The sequence below is a fragment of the Mus pahari genome, chromosome 15, assembly GCF_900095145.1.
Source record: "Mus pahari chromosome 15, PAHARI_EIJ_v1.1, whole genome shotgun sequence".
Classification (NCBI taxonomy): domain Eukaryota; kingdom Metazoa; phylum Chordata; class Mammalia; order Rodentia; family Muridae; genus Mus; species Mus pahari.
This window is the reverse complement of record NC_034604.1, coordinates 48,044,741-48,064,274: the sequence shown is the minus strand read 5'-3', so window position 1 is coordinate 48,064,274 and position 19,534 is coordinate 48,044,741. Positions and strand designations below refer to the sequence as shown.

The following is a 19,534-nucleotide window of genomic DNA, read 5'->3' as shown; positions in this document are numbered from 1 at the left end:
ACACACACACACACACACACACACACACACACACACACAGAAAGCCTCAACAAGAGTGACATTTCAGATCCTGAAGACAGAAAAAGTAGATAGCTCGGTCAGAGGAAATAAGAAAGTGGTAAATCTAAAAGAGACCCAGGCACAAAACAGCTAGGAAATTTATGACACAATGAAAAAAACAAAACCTATGAATACTAGGTATAGAGGCAGAGGAAACAAAACCAGGTCAAAGGCACAGAAAATATCTTCAATAAAATTGTAGAAAAAAAGTTCCCCTAACCAAAGAAAGGGATACCTATCAAGGGTACAAGAAGTATACAGAGTATCAAATAAACCTGACCAGAGCAAAACTCCCTACAGACCTAATAATCCAAACAATAATGTACAGAATAAATAAAGCAATTAAAGATTTCAAGAGAAAGAGACCAAGTCATAGGCAGGCTCATGAAAATGACAACTAGCTTTTCAATGCAGACTTTGAAGGCCAAATGAGCCTGAACTGATGTTCTATAAGCTCTGCAAGACCCCAAACACCAACCCCGACTACTATACTCAGCAAAGCTATCAATCACAATCAACGGAAAAAGGAAAACATTTCACAATTAAAACAAATTTAAACAATTCTGCCCTGTACCAAGCCACCTCTACGGAAGGCACTTCAGTCTGAAAACATTAACTACATTCATCCCAGAGGGCACAAGAATAAATGATTACAGAACAGTTAATCAAGAGGGGTAGAAAAGCCCACACTACCACAACAAAATAACAAGAATAAATGCTACAAATTAATAATTAACTCTGAAATCTCCAAGGAAAACATAGTCTAACTAACATCTGCTGCCTCCAAGAAACACATCTTAACATCAAGGGCAGAAATTATCTCAGGGTAAAAGAATAGGAAAATAGAATATTCTAAACAAATGGAACAAAGAAACAGATATAGCTACCTTAATATCTGACAAATAGACTTAAAAGCAAAACTACTCAGAAAAAATGGGGAAGGATAATATATAAAAATATGTAATATACTCAATAATACAAATTTTCAAGTTTACTAACATTGCAAGGAATACTCATTTGTGTATGTTCTCAGTGGAAAAAAATGCAAACTGCATTATAAGAAATGAACAGACCTACCAACTAGAATATAAATATACAAAAATATAAAAGTACACATCAAGAAATTCTATTTGGGGGTCTGGAGAGATGGCTCAGCGACTAAGCACTGACTGCTCTTCCAGAGGTCTTGAGTTCAATTCCCAGCAACCACATCGTGGCTCACAACTATCTGTAGTGGGATCCGATGCCCTCTTCTGGTGTGTCTGAAGACAGCTACAGTGCATTCATTAAATTAATTAATTAATTAATTCTATTTTATTAAATCTGGGGAACAATATATCCTACTACAGAAAAGTCGTTCAAATAAAATCATTACAATTAGAAGAAATGCAATACATAATAAAAGTAGCACTCTGAAAACCTTCAATATGAAGACAATGTAATACACAAGTAAGTTTTACCATAAATATTTTGCCGATGGCAAAAATCTCTATTCCTGCTGAAATTTAAGAAGTTCATATAAAAATATGAGTATTTTACTTGTATTACCTGCTCTTAAGAAGTTACTACAAATCTGATGGCTTAAAACTGATTGCATTACACCTTCGAGGCCAGTGTCTCAAACCAGTTTCATGAGGCTGTATCAAGGCAGGGCTAGACTTGCTTTACAGACTCTTGGGAGAGCCCAGGGGCCTCCCTCAGGATCTTAGAGCTGCAGGCATTCCTTGGTTCATTCCCATCACTCCAATCAAGCCCCATGAGCACACCCTTTTTTGTGTATGTCAAATGTCTCTGCCTTTCTAATAAGGACACTGCATTTTGCATTTAGGGCTTACCCAGATAACATCCAGGATAATCCTGCAAATTCATAGTCTGCCATATGCGAATTTGGGTTCCAGGAATTACCATGTGGATATATTTATAGATCCATTTTATACCCATCGTAACACCAGTAAATACTGCTGAAAAGGCTAACACTATGGATACTATTTTCAAGATTAAATTAATTTTGTCACCATGTTCTCTACTCATATGACCATCACATTCATTTTTTTTAAGGACTATTAAGTAAAACAGTATCCTTTGGCACAGTTATAAAACTGACTCCTCCTGGGTTCACCAGTAAAGGCATTTTCCACCAAGCTTAACAACCTAAGTTTAGATATCAGGACACACAGGTGGAGAGAGAGAACCGACTGCAACAAGTCCCCCATCCTCTACATGTGCATTGAAATGCACACTATCTGGAGCTGCAGTTGCCTGAGGACGCTCGCCTCCTGACACATGTGCCAGGAACTTGCATCTTCTGAAAGAGCAGGAAGAACTCAACTACTGAAGCATACCTTCAGCCCCAATTTAAAAAATAAGAAATGATTTTGTAATCAAATTTAAAATATTATATCTTGAAACCAAATAATTATTATAATAATCTGTGTTATTATGAATTTTAAAATTCATATAACCTACCTCCAGATCCTAACTGCTTATAGAATCTGTATTCCAAATGCAGCTGTGGTGCTCTGGATTTCATGGGCTCCTAGGCAAACAATTGAATAAACAAAAGGCACTTCAGTTAAAAGAAAACTACTAGGTTATAATTCCAAATGTTTAAATATATTACACTCTCATATTTTACTAGTTATCTCTGTATCTTGAGATCCATATAAAATTAACATTGTGATGCTCAATGTTCAATAAATTTATATCATCTACAAATATATATAGGATAAGTATTTTGCCAGAATACTATCAAAAGAACCAACAGAATTTTTTAATTTTTTAAAAAGTAATTACAGCCAGGTGTGGTGGCGCACGCCTTTAATCCCAGCACTCAGGAGGCTGAGGCAGGTGGATTTCTGAGTTCTAGGCCAGCCTGGTCTACAGAGTGAGTTCCAGGACAGCCAGAACTACACAGAGAAACCCTGTCTCAAAAAACAAAAACAAAAACAAAAACAAAGTAATTACAGATAGTAATTAAATTAGAAACATAGTTTTCTGCAACAAAAGATAAACACAAGCCGGGCCTGGTGGCGCAGGCCTTTAATCCCAGTACTCGGGAGGCAGAGGCAGGCGGATTTCTGAGTTCGAGGCCAGCCTGGTCTACCAAGTGAGTTCCAGGACAGCCAGAGCTATACAGAGAAACCCTGTCTCGAAAAACCAAAAAACAACAACAACAACAACAACAAAAAGATAAACACAACAAAAAAACAAGAGACTAAGGGAAGTAAAAGGTTAACAGGAAAACTATGAAGATGCATTGTGAGGGGAAAGTAGGAATGATACGTTATTAGATATCTGACAATGTAGTGAGAAGACACTGGATGGGAAGGGGGCAGTGGTGATCACAAGCAACACCTAGACTCAAGAATGAGAAGTCCAAGAATGAATATATATGTATATGTATATGATGTATATGTATATATATAATGTATACACACACATATATATGTATACACACACACATATATATACATATACATGCATACACATATGAATGAAACTCACTGGAAACTTAGTATAAAAGGATTACTTCTAGAAAGCAGTAAGCTTAAATCTTGAGGGGCAATACAGAGCAACAGTTAAAAGCACAGAGATTGAAACCAAATTATACTTTGTTTGAACCCTCGATTTCCCGCTTCACTAGCTATGTGAAAATTAAATTTGGAAAGTTAGCTAAGCTTTCTGTATGCTGCAGTTCCTCATCTGTAATTTAGGGTTAAAATTCTTTATGGTTCCTCCTTCTCTCTATATAGAACTGAACTAGTCACTAAAACCTGCTTTCAAAATATCAAACAGTACCTTTACCTCACCAAAATACAGAAATGAGGTATGTCTAAAAATATATAAACATAACATTTTCAAGTAACTATCTTTATAGTTGGTTGTAAACAAAATTACACCTTACCTATTGCACTGAGATATAATAAAACATCAAACCACACACATGGAAATCAGTAAACCAAGGACCAAAATGTAAAACATTTTCTGACCTTCCAATAAATATAGGGAGAATATGGCTATAAGTCATACCTCAAAATAGAAAAGTAAAAATGTTGCCAATTACCCTAAATTATGAGAAAAATGTTTGTATGTAATGCTGATCACAGCACATAAAAAGAAAAGGCTGGGTGTGGAGGTGCACACCTGTAATCCTAGCACTTGAAAAGTGGCAGCAAGAAGATCCAGAGTTCATGATGATTTTCAGCTGCACAGTGAAGTCAAGGCCAGCCTGGGCTATAAGAAACCCTGCCTAAAAAGACAGTCAGATTAAAGGAAGGATGCCCTATCCCACATCTCCCAGAAAAGAGCGGAAAAGAGAAATACACAAATAAAATGGGGGGGGAAAGCCCTATATATAGTGTATATAAATAAAGAGGCTGGAAGATGACATGATTTGTTTTTACTAAGGCACCAGTGGTAGGCACAGGACAAACAAGTTCTAAATCTGAAAATAACAGGACTTAAGGGTCCTACCTGGTGAATTAACTAGACAGGGAGCAATTAACCTAGCAGTGGTTCCTGTCTCACACAGGATATACTGTCTACACATAGAGCTGTTCATTAAGGCCACTTCATCACAGAACACCAGACATTTCTATCCTGGCATCCAACTCCAACTCCAATGCCATTCAAGGGGCTAGAACATGGAAAAAAATAGAACAATTCCAAACAAAATCAAAATGCCCATTCAAATATTGTACAATTCCTGTATGCTGAGTCTCTCTCCTATGAGTCCTATATGCTAACTTGCCTCGTCTGCTTAAATTGGCTTTCATGTAGCCTTTAAAAATTATTTAATGTAGTGATTCATAACTGGTCAAAGTGTTGAGAATAAATATGATTGAGTGTTCAGCCCTAAAAAGGACATGAACATCAATCCCCCGTACTCCCCTTCATTCCTGCAACATCACAGAATATACCCTTCCTGAAGAAGGGATAGAAAGAACTGCAGAGTCAGAGGAGGGAAGGGGTAATGGAAAATGCTGTCTTCTGGACACGATATGGCCACTGCCCTCATGAACTCAGGACAGCTAAGGCTGCCTGCACAAGCCCTAGCCCATCAACATTACAGCACAGATGAAGGGGAAGGATGCAGAAGGCACTCTCCCTAGCTCATGAGCTACTGGCAGTTGATGGCAGCTGGAGAAGGGAACATGAACTGGGGGAGGGGGTGATGTGACAGGTTGACCATGCTCAGTGCAGAGGCCAACACCACAAGAATGTAAGCAGCACTAACTGGACTCGGTGAGCTTTGCTTCGTCGTGTTAAACAGATGTAAGGTAGGAGGAGAACTTACTGGAGGGGGGGGGGGGAAGAGAAAACCAAGATACACTATCTACATTTATAACACTGACAAAGAACAAACTAATATTTTTAAAAACAAAACAATATTTCTACTAATTTGGGCATGTGGAACCTTAACATTGGAAACTGTTATTAAAAAGTAAAAACTATTTTCTCAATGTTGACATCTCTAAGAGCTTGGTTATATTAACTGACTCTCATGACTGATTACCATAAATCCAATTTAAAACAACAGTGGTAATCTTGTCATAACCTAGCCAGACTTTGTATTATAAAGTCAGAGACTAGACTTTGAAACCAGTAAGAATTCACTTGCATAAGCCCAGTGTCAGCCCCATGTGTCTCAGTGATGCCACAGACTGCCTGCCTATCTTCATTTCGATGAAAAGACGGGAAACAGCACACATTGAGCAGCAGGGACTTTCCACTACAGTTCAAAAGCTTTCTTTCTTTTCTTTTTTTTTTTTTTTTTTTTTTTTTAAATTTCCTCCCACTGCCTCTTCCTCTAGCAGTCTGACTCATACCACCCTAATAACACAGGTCACCGACAAGGGACACAGGGTGAGGAGAATGAGAACACCAAGTCAATCTGGATCTGAGGGGAACTGGACCAACAACCAGAATAAGAAAATATGCCTTATAAAAATGGCTCCTAGCATCACGGAGGGGCAGATGCCTTTAATCCCAGCACTTGAGAGAAGCAGGTGGATCACTGTGAGTTCCAGGGCAGCCTGGTCTACAAAGTGAATTCTAGAACACCCAGATCTTAAATAGGCTCTGTCTCAGTGAATGAATGAATGGGCAAATGAATAAAAATAGTTCCAGGATACAAATACTTCCAAAGAGATCTGATTTGTGCCTGTCGCTCTGAGCACATGAAACTTGGGAATACTCCCCAGACAGTAAGCTCTTCTTGCTACGACCCACACTCGCAGATTTTTGAATCCCTGAAAGTCAAGCAGCAACCGGTTTTACCAGATTTATAAAACACCCGTAGAAAAAAACTTCAGAGGATAATTGGCACCCAAGTGTGTGTTCAAATACGACCCTGAATGCTAAAGGCATGTTTATCTTATCTAATCAGAAAGAAAAATTTTGCTTTATCCACTTGAAAATACCTTCCTAAATTAAAAATACTGCCCAACTACAAAATTTCAATCCATGATGCTGCCAAAGTAAAGACAGAGTTTTCATCATAGAGAAAGCACGGACACTCTACACTTCTCAAGCTTCAGCAGTGATGTCTGGGCCGTGGTGACAAACGCCCACTCATGCAAGCATCTTCCCTTGTGAACATCCAAATTATAAATGTAAGGATGAAAAATTAATAAGCCAATAATTAAAGGAAATAATTGTAGAATAACAATCAGTACAAACTTACCAGTTTAATCGCCACATATTCATTTGTGTATAAATTTTTCCCTTAAAAAAGGAAGAAATATGTCAGATTCTGATAATACTTTTAAATTTAACTTACATAACTTTTACAGTCTATACTCTTGTTTAAAATCAAAAAGTATATAAGACATTAAATAAAGCAAAACCCTTTACTTCCAACTCTTATGACAAGAAAATTGCTAAATTTGCTATCAACTCAATAATGCATTCAATGTTTTGCTTAGATTCCAAGTAGGAAGTGGTACTAATAAACATGTTATCCAATTATAAGAAAAATATTCTGACTTTGTTATAATACTGTATGCAACTCAGAAATCAATATTCAAGTTAAGTTGTGAATATATTTGAAGCCAGAACACCTATATAAAATAAGAATATAAAAACCCATCCGTCCATTTCCTTTTAAACCATTATAGAATATTATCTTATCAGGCCACATATTTAATCTGATATATATCAGATATATTAAAACTCTGATAGTTAAATAAGAAAACTACTCGAACCAGGCAATGGTGGTGCACACCTTTAATCCCAGCACATGGGAAGCAGAGCCAGGTGGATCTCTGCTTTTGAGGCCATCCTGGTCTATAGAACTACTTCTAGGATAGCCAGGGCTACACAAGGAAACCTGTCTCAAAAATAGATAGATAGATAGATAGATAGATAGATAAGATAAGATAAGATAAAATAAAAACAATTCATTAACTATTTTGAGAAAACTTACAATTAAACTAATTACAACTATTTAGAGTTAAATATAAGAAATGAAACAAAAAAATACTGATCATCTCAATACATAGAGAATTTTCTGGGGATAAGAAAACATGAATACAAGGTTTTATACATATTTGGTTACATGAAATACTTTAAACTTCTAAAGACTGAAAATTATGTTAAATACAAAAACATGTAAATGACAAATCAGAACACAGGTTAACATCACAAACATGAAAAGAATTTAAATAAACTAATTATCTTTGTGTTGGCCTTAAGCCAAGAAAAATCCAATGGTCAGAATCTGCAGGCCCAGGAGAATACTATGGAGAACAAGAGCTAATAAGGATAGAATGACAATTTCAAATATGAATTAGCATGTATCTCTATAAATAAATTAGAAAGTGTATCTTTATAAATATATCAAAAAGAATGAAATAAAAATAGCATATGTTGTTTCTCAATTTCCAATATTTTTTAGTTAGCAAAAAATGATTATTGTACTCAAAACAAAATGACTTTGTTTGTTTTTAAAACAAAAAAAGTAGCTCTGGTTACAAAGTCTACTAAAAATAAACCAGGCAGTTTACCAATTTTCATGCATGGCATTTTCCTGCACAGCACCCTTTAACCTTTCATACAGTTCCTAACTTCATCCTCAGATGTACTGCCATCTTTATAGAACAGAATATTCATATAAATATTCTAAATATTGCCCTTATTGCATAAAAGTACGTAAAAGTGAAATCATTCACATTAATGCTGAGTAGCATAGATCTATGAACCCAGCATATTTGAAGGATTTAACAAAACAAAAATACTAAGTGTTACAAGTCAAGTTCTATTCTGAAACTCATTAAACAAAACGTTCATAGTTTTCAAACTTTAGAGAATATTTTGTATTTTTAAGCAATTGATTTAGCATCTAGAAATGTTTTCATGCACATTTTTAAACTCATCATATATGAGACTGTAGGTATCTTCCAGGAAACCTAAGGGAAGAGGGTTACTAACAATGAAGAACCTGACTTTAAGGGACTGGTAGCTAATTCACAACTGAGTTTAAAGACAGAAAAATATGTATTTCCTCAAAGCATTATAATCCCTTCACAACTATCTTTATATAATTTTTATTCTAAACTATGTGCAGGAAAAATTCAAAAGACAAGTAGCTAAATACATGTCCTACAGAACCCAAACACAGCAACATTTTTGTTGGCTTTCATAGACCAATCTTTTATGTAACAGCAAAAAAAGGAAAGAAACAAAAAGAAGTTGAATCCTAAAAGCATCATCTTTATTAGCATTAAATGTCAGGTTGAACTGTGAGGATTACAGTCATAAACATAACAAAGAATACATGATATAGTCTTGTCCCTGAGTAACAGCCACAGTCCTACGGCTAGAGTTTAATCAACATGTGTTAAACACAAAAGTGAATGGTGTACATTCTGTCTGTCTGGTAGGAGGGAGATACACAGATCTGTTAAGGCTCCAAATGGACTGGAGTTAGTTTGCTGATATCTTTATCTCAAGCATATTTCTAATCCAGTTTTCTGTGTATTGAACCTGAAGAGTTTTTTAACAACATTGTAGAATAGAAGTTATTAGAGAAAACTATGACCTTCCGATGTTACATTTATGTGTCTAGCAGGAACTAGTAGCTGTCCATCAATATAACTCTGCATTTAAAAATAGTCGTCCAGCTATAAACTATATTTTTCCAGGCATTTTCAGCTTAAGGTAGCCATGTGACTAACTTCACACCAATGACCATGAAGTATGACACTTCCAATTTCCAGGAATAGAATATGTCCTTGATTCTTCTCCCTTTTGTTTGGCTAACTGGAAAGGAGTCACAGTTAGTGAGATCACCTGCAGACCCCAGAGCCCACACAATGAAGATACAGAGGTATCGAGCTTTCTCCCTCTGGTCTGTGTTATGTGAAAGAAAATGAATTTGATTAAAATGACTGTATTTGGGGATACAATTTCTAAATTCCTTACATCCATTCATTCATTCATTCATCCATTCATTCATTTACTTATTTACTGGGGAGGGGGGTCAGCGTGGACGACATGCAGACAGAGGATAACTTGTAGAATCAGTCTCACTTGTCATCAAGAGGTAGCAAGGATTAAACTTGTCATACTTGGCGACAACTGTCCTTGTGCACTAAGCCATCTCACCACCCCCACTATCTACTCTTTAGGTTTCCGTTTTCAAGCATTTTTACATTTTCAAATGTTTTTGAAGAAAAAAATCAATAAACATAAAAATGATAAATTTACTGAAACCTTTATGTCATGGAGATATAAAGCATATGGAATTTCAACATCGTAATTTTCACTCACAGGCATCCAAATAAGGAATTGTGAGGAACAAGAACAGTGTAGAAAATGAGTAAGGAAAGCTATAGAGGGGCTGGAGAGATGGCTCAGAGGCTAAGAGCACTGGCTGCTCTTCCAGAGGTCCTGAGTTCAATTCTCAGCAACCACATGGTGGCTCACAACCATCTGTGATGGGGTGGGATGCACTCTCCTGGCACTCAGATGTACATGCAGATAGAAAGACTCATATAAAGAAAAGCTATAGATACTCCTGTGGTAAACTCAATTATGTCAAAAGGCACAGCTTCTTATTTTAAATATACTAATTCATAAAGTAATATATAATGCCCTTGTTCTGAGTTTGAGGGTTTGTTTTGTTTTTAATGTAATGTCAATCAGGCACAGCCACAAGAAAACAGAAGTGAAACTCTGAGAAATAAAGTTTGTCATTTTCACAAGTCTGAAGGAGTTACATAGAATGTCTTAGAGCAGTGGCTCTCAACCTGTGAATCATGACCCCTTTGGGTGTAGAACCACCCTTTCACAGGGATCACTTAATGTTTGCATTATTTTTTTTTATTTACAATATGATTCATAATAGTAACAAAATTAGAGTTATGGGGTTGCAATGAAAATAATTTTATGGTTGGAGCCACATAACATGAACTGTATTAAAAGGTCTCAGCATGGGCTGGTGAGATGGCTCAGCTGGTAAGAGTACCTGACTGTTCTTCCAAAGGTGCAGAGTTCAAATCCCAGCAACCACATGGTGGCTCACAACCATCCTTAACGAGATGACTCCCTCTTCTGGGGTGTCTGAGGACAGCTACAGTGTACTTACATATAATGAATAAATAAACCTTTAAAAAAAAAAAAAAAAAAAAAAAGGTCTCAGCATTAGGAAGGTTGAGAACCACTGCCATAGAGGGTTGTAAAAGCACCCTGTTTGGGTTAGGTGGCAGAAGACAAGAGCACAAGGAAAGAGGGGCAGGGCAAAATAAACAGATTAGGACTATTGTGTTGCTATAGTTCCATTGACCTTTGGGTAGAAGGCTAGTCTCTAATAGTATTGCACAGAATATTATTCCTGGGTACATAGAAGGATAAAGACAGTGAGACATAAAGACATAAAGCTGGATAATTCTCACGCCCAAGGCATGCTCCTACCTAAGTCTCTAGTGATTGCTCTTTTTCTAAGAACTGGCTCTCCCCAAACAAAATGTGTGTTTTGTTTTGTTTTGTTTTGTTTTTTAAAAAAAAGATATCCAAAGACTTCAGGGTATTCCAAAGGACCTGGGTTCAATTCCCAAGAACCAAATGGCAGCTCACAACCATCTGTCACTCCAGTCCAGAGGATCTAACACCTTCTTCTGGCCTCGAGGGCAATGCACAGACATCCATACAGGCAAAACAACCACACTAAATAAGGGGGCGGGGCCAGGGCGGGGGGTGGGGGTGAGGAAGAAACCTCATCACTAAAACTTGGTGAGATAAAATTCAAGATAATGAACAAACTCTTTTCCTGCAAGAGACAAGACCCTAACCAGACCCTGAGACTGTAGACAACCTTGGATCATTTAGAGACATCAGACTCTCATCTGACCCTCCCCTATATGGATGGCAACAACTATATTGCTAGAGCCAACCAAAAGAAAAAAAATGCTTATAACTTTTTTCTAAACAAAGAAACCATGGAGGGCTTTGAAAAGACAGTAATAAATTACCCTCTCACTGGTCTATGAATAAGAAAACTTAAAATTACTAATTTAGCTCTGTATGTTTATGGATATGGATATATATGAATATATGTAAAATACTTAAAATAGCCATAAAACAATGACACTTGTAGTAGAGAGGATATATTTACTTGTTGTAATGGAAACACTCCCTCCTGGAGAGGGGAATGAAGCATGAAGCTCAGGAAGTAAATGATCTTCTAAATCCTAGAGGGTTGAAACTTCCAAACTTCACAGGGCCTCTCCCCAAGGTTAAGTTTAAGGAAGCAATAAACAGCTGCTTAGGGAAGAGACTCTCCCATCCACAGGGCAATGAGGAGGACACTACCCTGACCACTCAGGCTGCCTGTAAGTTGGGCAGGGATCTCCAGAAATGCAGCTCTTCCTGGTATGGTGGGTTCTTCAGTAATTCAGAGCTGCCTTTGAGTAGCCTCACACCTAGACTGCTGAAATTAACTCCAATAAACTCACTGATTCAACAAGCTCAATTCTGGTACAACTGATTTCATACAAATCTTTACAGGAAATGTCTCATGTTATTACAGTATATTAACTTGACTTTTCAAGATATACATATATAGATTATATATTGAAATAAATATCAAACACATATATACAACACAATTAGATTCTACATAATCATTTGATCAGATAAAATTGGAGACACTAAGCAGGCACATTGGTTTTATTTTTGTTCACTCACAAAACAAAGAAAGGAATGTTCCACAACACATAGTGTAATTTTAGTATGTAGTTCATGAGACATTATGTCTCATATTGTTCTGGTAAAGTTGGCCCACTAGAATTGTTCTGTGTGAACACACACACACACACACAGAGACTGTATATTATAAAAACAGTTATTTCTAATTATGTGGAGAACTATAATAAAAATAACCAAAACCGATACATAGATTGTTAATCTTTCATTTTATACTCATAAATTTGTTATTTACAATAACCTATAAAAATAATTAATAAACATGTTTCAGCACATGGCCAATGTTAAGAACTGGATGGATAATCTCAAAGTTTAACAAAAAGTAATCTAATTTCTCTAAATCCCAAGTTAAAAACAACTTAGAAAATTCAAATTAATTCACAATCTTTCAAAAATAACCCATATGTGCCCTTTCAAATATTTTAGTCTTTACTAAATGCAAAAGAATCTGCCAACTACATCATATTTATAGCTATGTACAAAGAATGTCACTAGCTTTTATTAGTTTGCTTCTTCATTCATTCATATTTAATGTACATTAGCAACACAAAGCAAATGAAATAGAAGAGACACTACAAATTAGTGTGTTTTACAAGATAAGAGTTAGCTCAGTAGAAGCATATGAATTGTTTTATTTTCAACAGCAAGTGAGACTCAATGAAAACTATAAAGCCATATTTTTTTTCACCTCAAGTTCAGTCTTGGTGGTCCAATGAGGAGAGCCCTTAATGTATTTAATTACCTAAGTACTGAATCCTGTGTTACCATGCCACATTCTTTGTTTCTTTTCAATGGAGACAGCTGTTGTACTGCACTGGGAATAAGATTGACATCTCACATCTAAATATGTCACTGAACTGCTCTGTGACATCTGGCAAGTCTTCCTTTACGTTCCTAAAGTAGACAGTTAGAGCTTCAGTAAGCCCAGCATTTCCCAAGCCATAGCATGAGTAGATGCTCTGAGATGCCAGTTAAAGAAACGATCCTGGTTGAAAACAGTTACTCTCAAGCAGACATTCAGATACTTGGGAGTTCCTTCCAAATGAAAGCACAAATAAGAAAGTTTCAATTCCTGTATTCAATACCTGCATTTTGGGAAATAGTGATCAACTAAAGCCCCTAACTATATACTTAAAGAACTTATAACTAAAGCAAGAAAGTACTTTTACAAGTGTATTCATTTTTAAACTGTTCTTCATACAATGGAATAAATAAAACAATCTTACCTAATCGTAATTCTCCAAAATTGCCACATCCGATTTTTTTCCCAACTCTAAAGTTAGGTCCAACCATTAAAACTCCAGATGAAGAAGACCCAGGTCCTCGAGTGCTGTGCCCTGACCGACCACTGGGCCGTGCCATTCTATCATCTGATTTGTCCTTGTCTTTCTTTTTATTATCCATATCAAGTTTGCGGTACTCCACTTTGAATTCTTTAATCAAGACAAGCACGATGAAATGGGGCACTGTAAGAGCAGGTGCATCACTAGGTAGCAGTACCCTATGAGCAAGGCTAGCACTCAAACGTCAGCGGATAGTCAGTCAAGTGACGCGTGTTCATCCCATTCGTACAGCTTCTCAGTTGTCTTCTCAGCAAAGTATGTCTTCAAAATTATCTTCTCGGTGATGCAAGCTGGTGTTGATAGAGAGCTGTAGCATTAAGAAGAAAAAACTGTCAACAAAGGTAACATACCTATTTAGAAAATTAAATGACAAATGCTTAAGTTATTTGTTGAGGCCAGTGAAATTAAAGCACAGTAGACTCTTACATCAACCATTACTTCTTATGTCTGTACTTTAATACCAAACATTACAAAAACAAAATTTAACTTTTAAAAAAAACTGTGCATATTTGTGTACATATGTGTGGTACATATGTGTAGATGTTTGTATGACTGAAAATGTGGGTGCACAAATACACACACACACACACACACACACACACACACACACACACACACGGCCAGAGGTAGAAATCAGGTGTTTGATCAGTTTTTGTTGCTATGATGGTTTTGTTGCTAGGATGCAACACCATGATCAACATCAGCCTATAGAAGAGTTTCTTTGGCCACTGGGATGAGGATGGAGTCCTGAGCAGAAAGTTGAGAGATTATATCTTTTTTTAAATTGGTTATTTTATTTATTTACATTTCAAATGTTATCCATCCCCCTATCCCATTCCTCCTGCCCCTTGTTTTTATGAGGGTGTTCCCCCACCCACACAACCCCACCTCACCACACTAGCATTCCCCTATGCTGGGTCATCAAGCCTCCAGAGAGACTGTATTTTAACCACAAACATTTCTCTGTAATGCAAAGTGTAAGCAGCGGAGTAAAACTATAAACTCTATTCCTCTACCAAGACTACACCACCAAAAGCTTCTGTAACCTTCCCAAATAGTACCACCATTTGGGAATTTGGGGACCAAAGGTTCAAATATATGTGCCTATGGGGTATGTTCTTATTTAAATCACCACAGAAGTTTCTTCCTCGGTGTCTCTTAATAACCCAGTGCTCAAAGATTAGCTAGGCTGGCAGGCTGACGAGCTCCAAGGACCCCCCCTTGCCAGTGCCCCTACAGAGGCACACGTCATGCCCAGCTTTTGACATGCTGGGGATCCACGCACAGGTCCTCCTGCTTGTGCAGGAGGGGCTTTGTCACCTGAGGCATCTCCCTATCCACCACAAACACAAAACCTAAAAATCAGGAATTTTGTTTTAAAATAACAAAGGAGAATAACGTAAAGTATTCATAAAACAATACACACTGACTTTTCAAACGAATGTTCTCCTTTTGTCTTCATTTACTCAAATATTTATTATTCTTTATAGGAAAGAGTCACAGAACTGGTAATGTAAGAACACAGCATTCCTATGTCTCAAGGAAAAAAATGTTTTATGTAACACTCATACTAAGTCTTTAAAAATAGTAATTTCACAAAGCTAAGAAATGTTGGAAAAGATAGGTATTAAAGTTTCTTTTAGAGATAGGGTCTTATTATGCATCATAACCTAGTCTCAAGCGTGGGATCTTCCTGACTCAGACTCCCAAGTTGTAAGATTACAGCTATATACCACCATGCCACATGAATATACATGTGTTGAATATATATATTGTTATATACAGATGAAAACTAAAAGCAGACTTTGAAAAGAGTAATTACACAGTTCCTTTAGAAATCTCAGCTATCAAATATGTGTGTCCTGTGGCTAGTCTGTTAGCTGTTACTACAGGAACACCTACTCTCATCTAAACAATCCACTCTTCTCAGCAACAGTATCAAGCTAGGTTGTGATGACACCTGTGTCAATGCCCTGACTGGGCTACACACAGAAACAAGGAGGATCAGAACACCTCAAAATGTGCCTTTTGTAAAGATCTGTAGAGTCAACGTAATGCCAAATGGTAGGTCAGTGAGTTTGTTTTCTAGACAAACTGGCCCTAGGGTGCTATGAAAACGCACAATTTAGAATAAACAATCTTGAACCACAAAAACAAAATTAAATAAACAACACCTAATTTCAAGGCTTACTAGAGAGTGACAGTAATCAAGACAATATGAAACTACTACAGAACAGGTAAATGAAACAGCAAAGTCTAAAACAGGACCACACCAATGGACTTCTGATTTTCCACTAAGACACCAAGTCAATTCAACAGTGACATAGGTAACAACTGTACACCTATGTGAGAAAGAAAGTGAACCCTATTTCAACCCATGAAAGAATGATATGCAATAAACCATAAGTCTGAACACAAATATTAGAATCATAAAAAATTTTAAAAAGTAGGCTCATAAGCTTGTGGTATATATAAGAAAAATAAAATAAAAACTTAAAAATTAGAACTGAACAGAAACACCAAGTATTAAGGGAAATTATTTCACATACTTATGAATATACATTAATATACTACAATTAAAATACCATGGGAATATAAATTAAAACCATAAAAGTATCATTTCATCTCATAAATAAAGCAAAACTTAAAAGATTAAAAGTCTAACCATAGCAATGCTAACGGAAATTACAAACAAGTAGACCTGTCATTAATTGCTGGTGTACATATAAAATAGTATGACAATGGAACCAAGTTTGACAATTTCTTATGAAGTAAAATGTGCATTTATTCTGATCTATCAATAAAACAATATATTTAGAAAGATTTGTCACCCAAATCATTGTAGCCTTATTTATAATAACCAAATCTGGATACAATCAAAGTATTCTCAACAGAAGGATAAACAAATTGGTATACTCATATAACAGGATGCTATTTGAATCAGGAGTAGGTGAAAGACATCAGGCACAACTGAGTTCTGGTCATTGAAATCCAAGAAGCAGCAGAACTAAGCTATGGAAACAGAAATCAGGGCAGCACTTTACTAAGACAGAAGGTGGTTTGCTGGACATAGTGCAGACGAATTCTGGTGGAAGCATGTGTCCTGAACTTTATTATCAGGAGCTGCAGGCAGCTAGCTATATATTTGCCAACACATAAAACTACACTTAAAACCTGTACATTGTGTTATATGTACCTGTACCTCAGAATGCAACTTTTAAAATAATAGCCGCGCTGATAGGCTAGCTAAGAGGATAAAGCCACTGTGCTCCAAGCTCCCACAAATTGTCCTCTGACCTCCACACAGGTACACATGCACATGTGTGTACATAGGAATATATATCATTAAAAATAAACATTAAGGGCTGGAGAGATGGCTCAGTGGTTAAGAGCACTGACTGCTCTTCCAAAGGTCCTGAGCTCAAATCCCAGAAACAATATGGTGGCTCACAACCATCTGTACAGCTACAGTGTTGTGTACTCATATACATAAAATAAATAAAATCTTTAAAATAAAAAATATTAAAAACAATGCTCACCCACATAATAATTTAGTGTATCTCAAAGTATAACATATCCTCCATATTTTTCAAAAAGCTTACTTTAAAATGCAGCTATTTTAAATAATTAATGAACATAGCAATATTTTTAAACACTTAAAAAAATTCCTTCTCTGCTTTTTTCTATTTTATTTTGGTAAATTTTTGTATTTTCAATATGTAGCTTTTCACTTACTTGAAATTTGTAAGCTAACCAAAAAATATATTCTAAATTTAAGGATCCACAAATGAAGTAAAAATGTTCCACAGATGTTCTTCTCAGATACACTTCTCATTCCTCAGCCATTTGCCCTTCCCAGAGGTAACTACTACTCTGTTTCCTGAGTGTGCTTCTTTGTGGTAAAGCCTGTGGGTGCATATTTGTATACAGAAATACCTGTAAACTGTTCTGTCTGTGTAACAGTACATAGGAAATCTTCCGACAGCACACATTTCCACATCAGAAACAGAAAGTCAAAGTGTATCGTTCAGTTTAGGAGGGTTTCCCTGCCTTCCATCCCAGATGAGGCCTAGAACGGGGAAGATAGAGCATGACGGAGGAGGACCCAGAACAAGGCCCACGCCTGAAACTGGGAAATCAGTAGACAAGTAGGAAGCAGTGAATTAGCTTAAAATAGAGCCTAGAAAATGAGCAGGCTTTTTTAGCAGCTGAAAATGAGTCCATTCTTAACACTGAACTTTCGGATAGATAAAAAGGAAGCAATGGAAACTGACTAGCAAATCACTCATGGCAGGTAAGGAGACAAGTCAGAGTACACACAACAACGATCACTAAGAAACTAAGGCACATCCTATTTTACCTCATTCCGTTCAGAACATTCAAGAAACTATTCATAAACTTGTAATATAGAATTCTTACCTTCAAAACTGTTTTTTTTTTTTTTTTTTTTTAGAAATTAAAATAGTTTAAAACTAAGATTCTCAGGTATCTCTCAGAACAGGAAACAAGCTTTATATCCCGCAGTTCAGATTCCACAGAACCTATGTAAAAGACAGACCCTGAGCTGTCTGCTATCCTGGAACAGAGCCTTACAGACAAGAGGGAGGCCCAGACAGGACGCTCCAGGAGCTCCAGAACTGCCTCGTTTACACCACGGTAAGGAGACCCTGTCTTGAACAAAGTGGAATGGCAAGGGGTCAGCACAGGAAGGTGGACCTCTTACAGACACCACGGTCACACGCTGAAAACATCATACACATACACACACACAATCTCCAGTACAGCCCTGGAGATTTGCATGGGATGGCACATGCCTGTAATCCTAACATACACACACACAATCTCCAGTACAGCCCTGGAGATTTGCATGGGATGGCACATGCCTGTAATCCTAACACTTAGGAGACTAAGAAAGATTGCAAAGTTCTAGGCCAGACCTAAATAGTGGTAGAACTTTCTCTATGGCAGTACCCATGAAACAGGATTAGTATTTGATAACACTGCTTCTTCTGTGTAACTTTTATGATGTCTGAACTTTCAACATCATGCTCAGAGATAGGTCGGCGATAGATAGATGGATAGATAGATAGATGAAGCTTTTATAATACTTCTAGTTGATAAGCTTTATTTGTATTCAGAACTCTTTAAGAACTTTATAAGGAAAACCTAAATATATACCCTAATCCTCTCTTTCACAAATATAAACTGACAATCACCAGATATCTAAGGAAATCTAATATGAAAAATGCTCTCCCTACCAAAGGAGGCAAACTCCTGGTTAGTAAGTTATTTATCAACAAAAGAGAACTTTAAAATCAACAAAATTAAAAACAATTTTCTCCTTGGAGCCTCTAGAAGATACAGTAATACATAGAGAATCAAAGTGATACTAGAATAAATAATTTTTTTTAAAAAACAAAGGAGGGAATAATCCTACTATATATAAAGCAAACCTACAGTTTTTCAAAAGAATAAAAAGCAAAATACAAAAGCAACAATAACAAAGTTCAATGTCTCCAGCCTCTAGCTAACAATGGCTACAAATAGGAAGGGCAGAGAGAACAAAGAAAAAGAAATAAACACTGGGTGGGATGGCTCACAACTATAACCTCAGGAAACTGAGACAGAGGAATTACCCTGATTTAAGCCCAGCCTGTTCTCAACCCTTTACTACAGTTCCTTATGCTGTGGTGACCCCCAAATATAAAATTATTTTCTTTGATACTGTAGAACTGTAATGTTGCTACTGTTAGGGATTTTAGTGTAAATATTTTTTGGATAGAAGTTTACCAAAAGAGGTCAAGACCCATAGGTTGAGAAACAATCTGGATTACAAACTGTAGCTTGTCTCAGAAAGGAAGGAAGGAAGGAAGGAAGGAAGGAAGGAAGGAAGGAAGGAAGGAAGGAAGGAAGGAAGGAAGAAAGAA

At 36.6% G+C, this 19,534-nt stretch overlaps 1 protein-coding gene across 8 annotated transcripts in view; it reads right to left on the bottom strand.

The window, feature by feature from the left end:
- The window catches only part of Csnk1g3 (casein kinase 1 gamma 3), an 87,936-nt gene that overhangs the window by 47,899 nt on the left and 20,503 nt on the right, over positions 1-19,534 (bottom strand). For all 8 annotated transcript variants that reach the window (XM_029546806.1, XM_029546807.1, XM_021214387.1 and 5 more), the window contains exons 2-4: positions 13,491-13,914; positions 6,746-6,786; positions 2,527-2,596 (exon numbers count right to left, since the gene is read on the bottom strand). In XM_029546806.1, coding sequence (XP_029402666.1) covers positions 2,527-2,596; positions 6,746-6,786; positions 13,491-13,668 — 289 coding nt within the window. In that variant the 5' untranslated portion in view covers positions 13,669-13,914. The remainder of the gene's footprint in view (positions 1-2,526; positions 2,597-6,745; positions 6,787-13,490; positions 13,915-19,534) is intronic.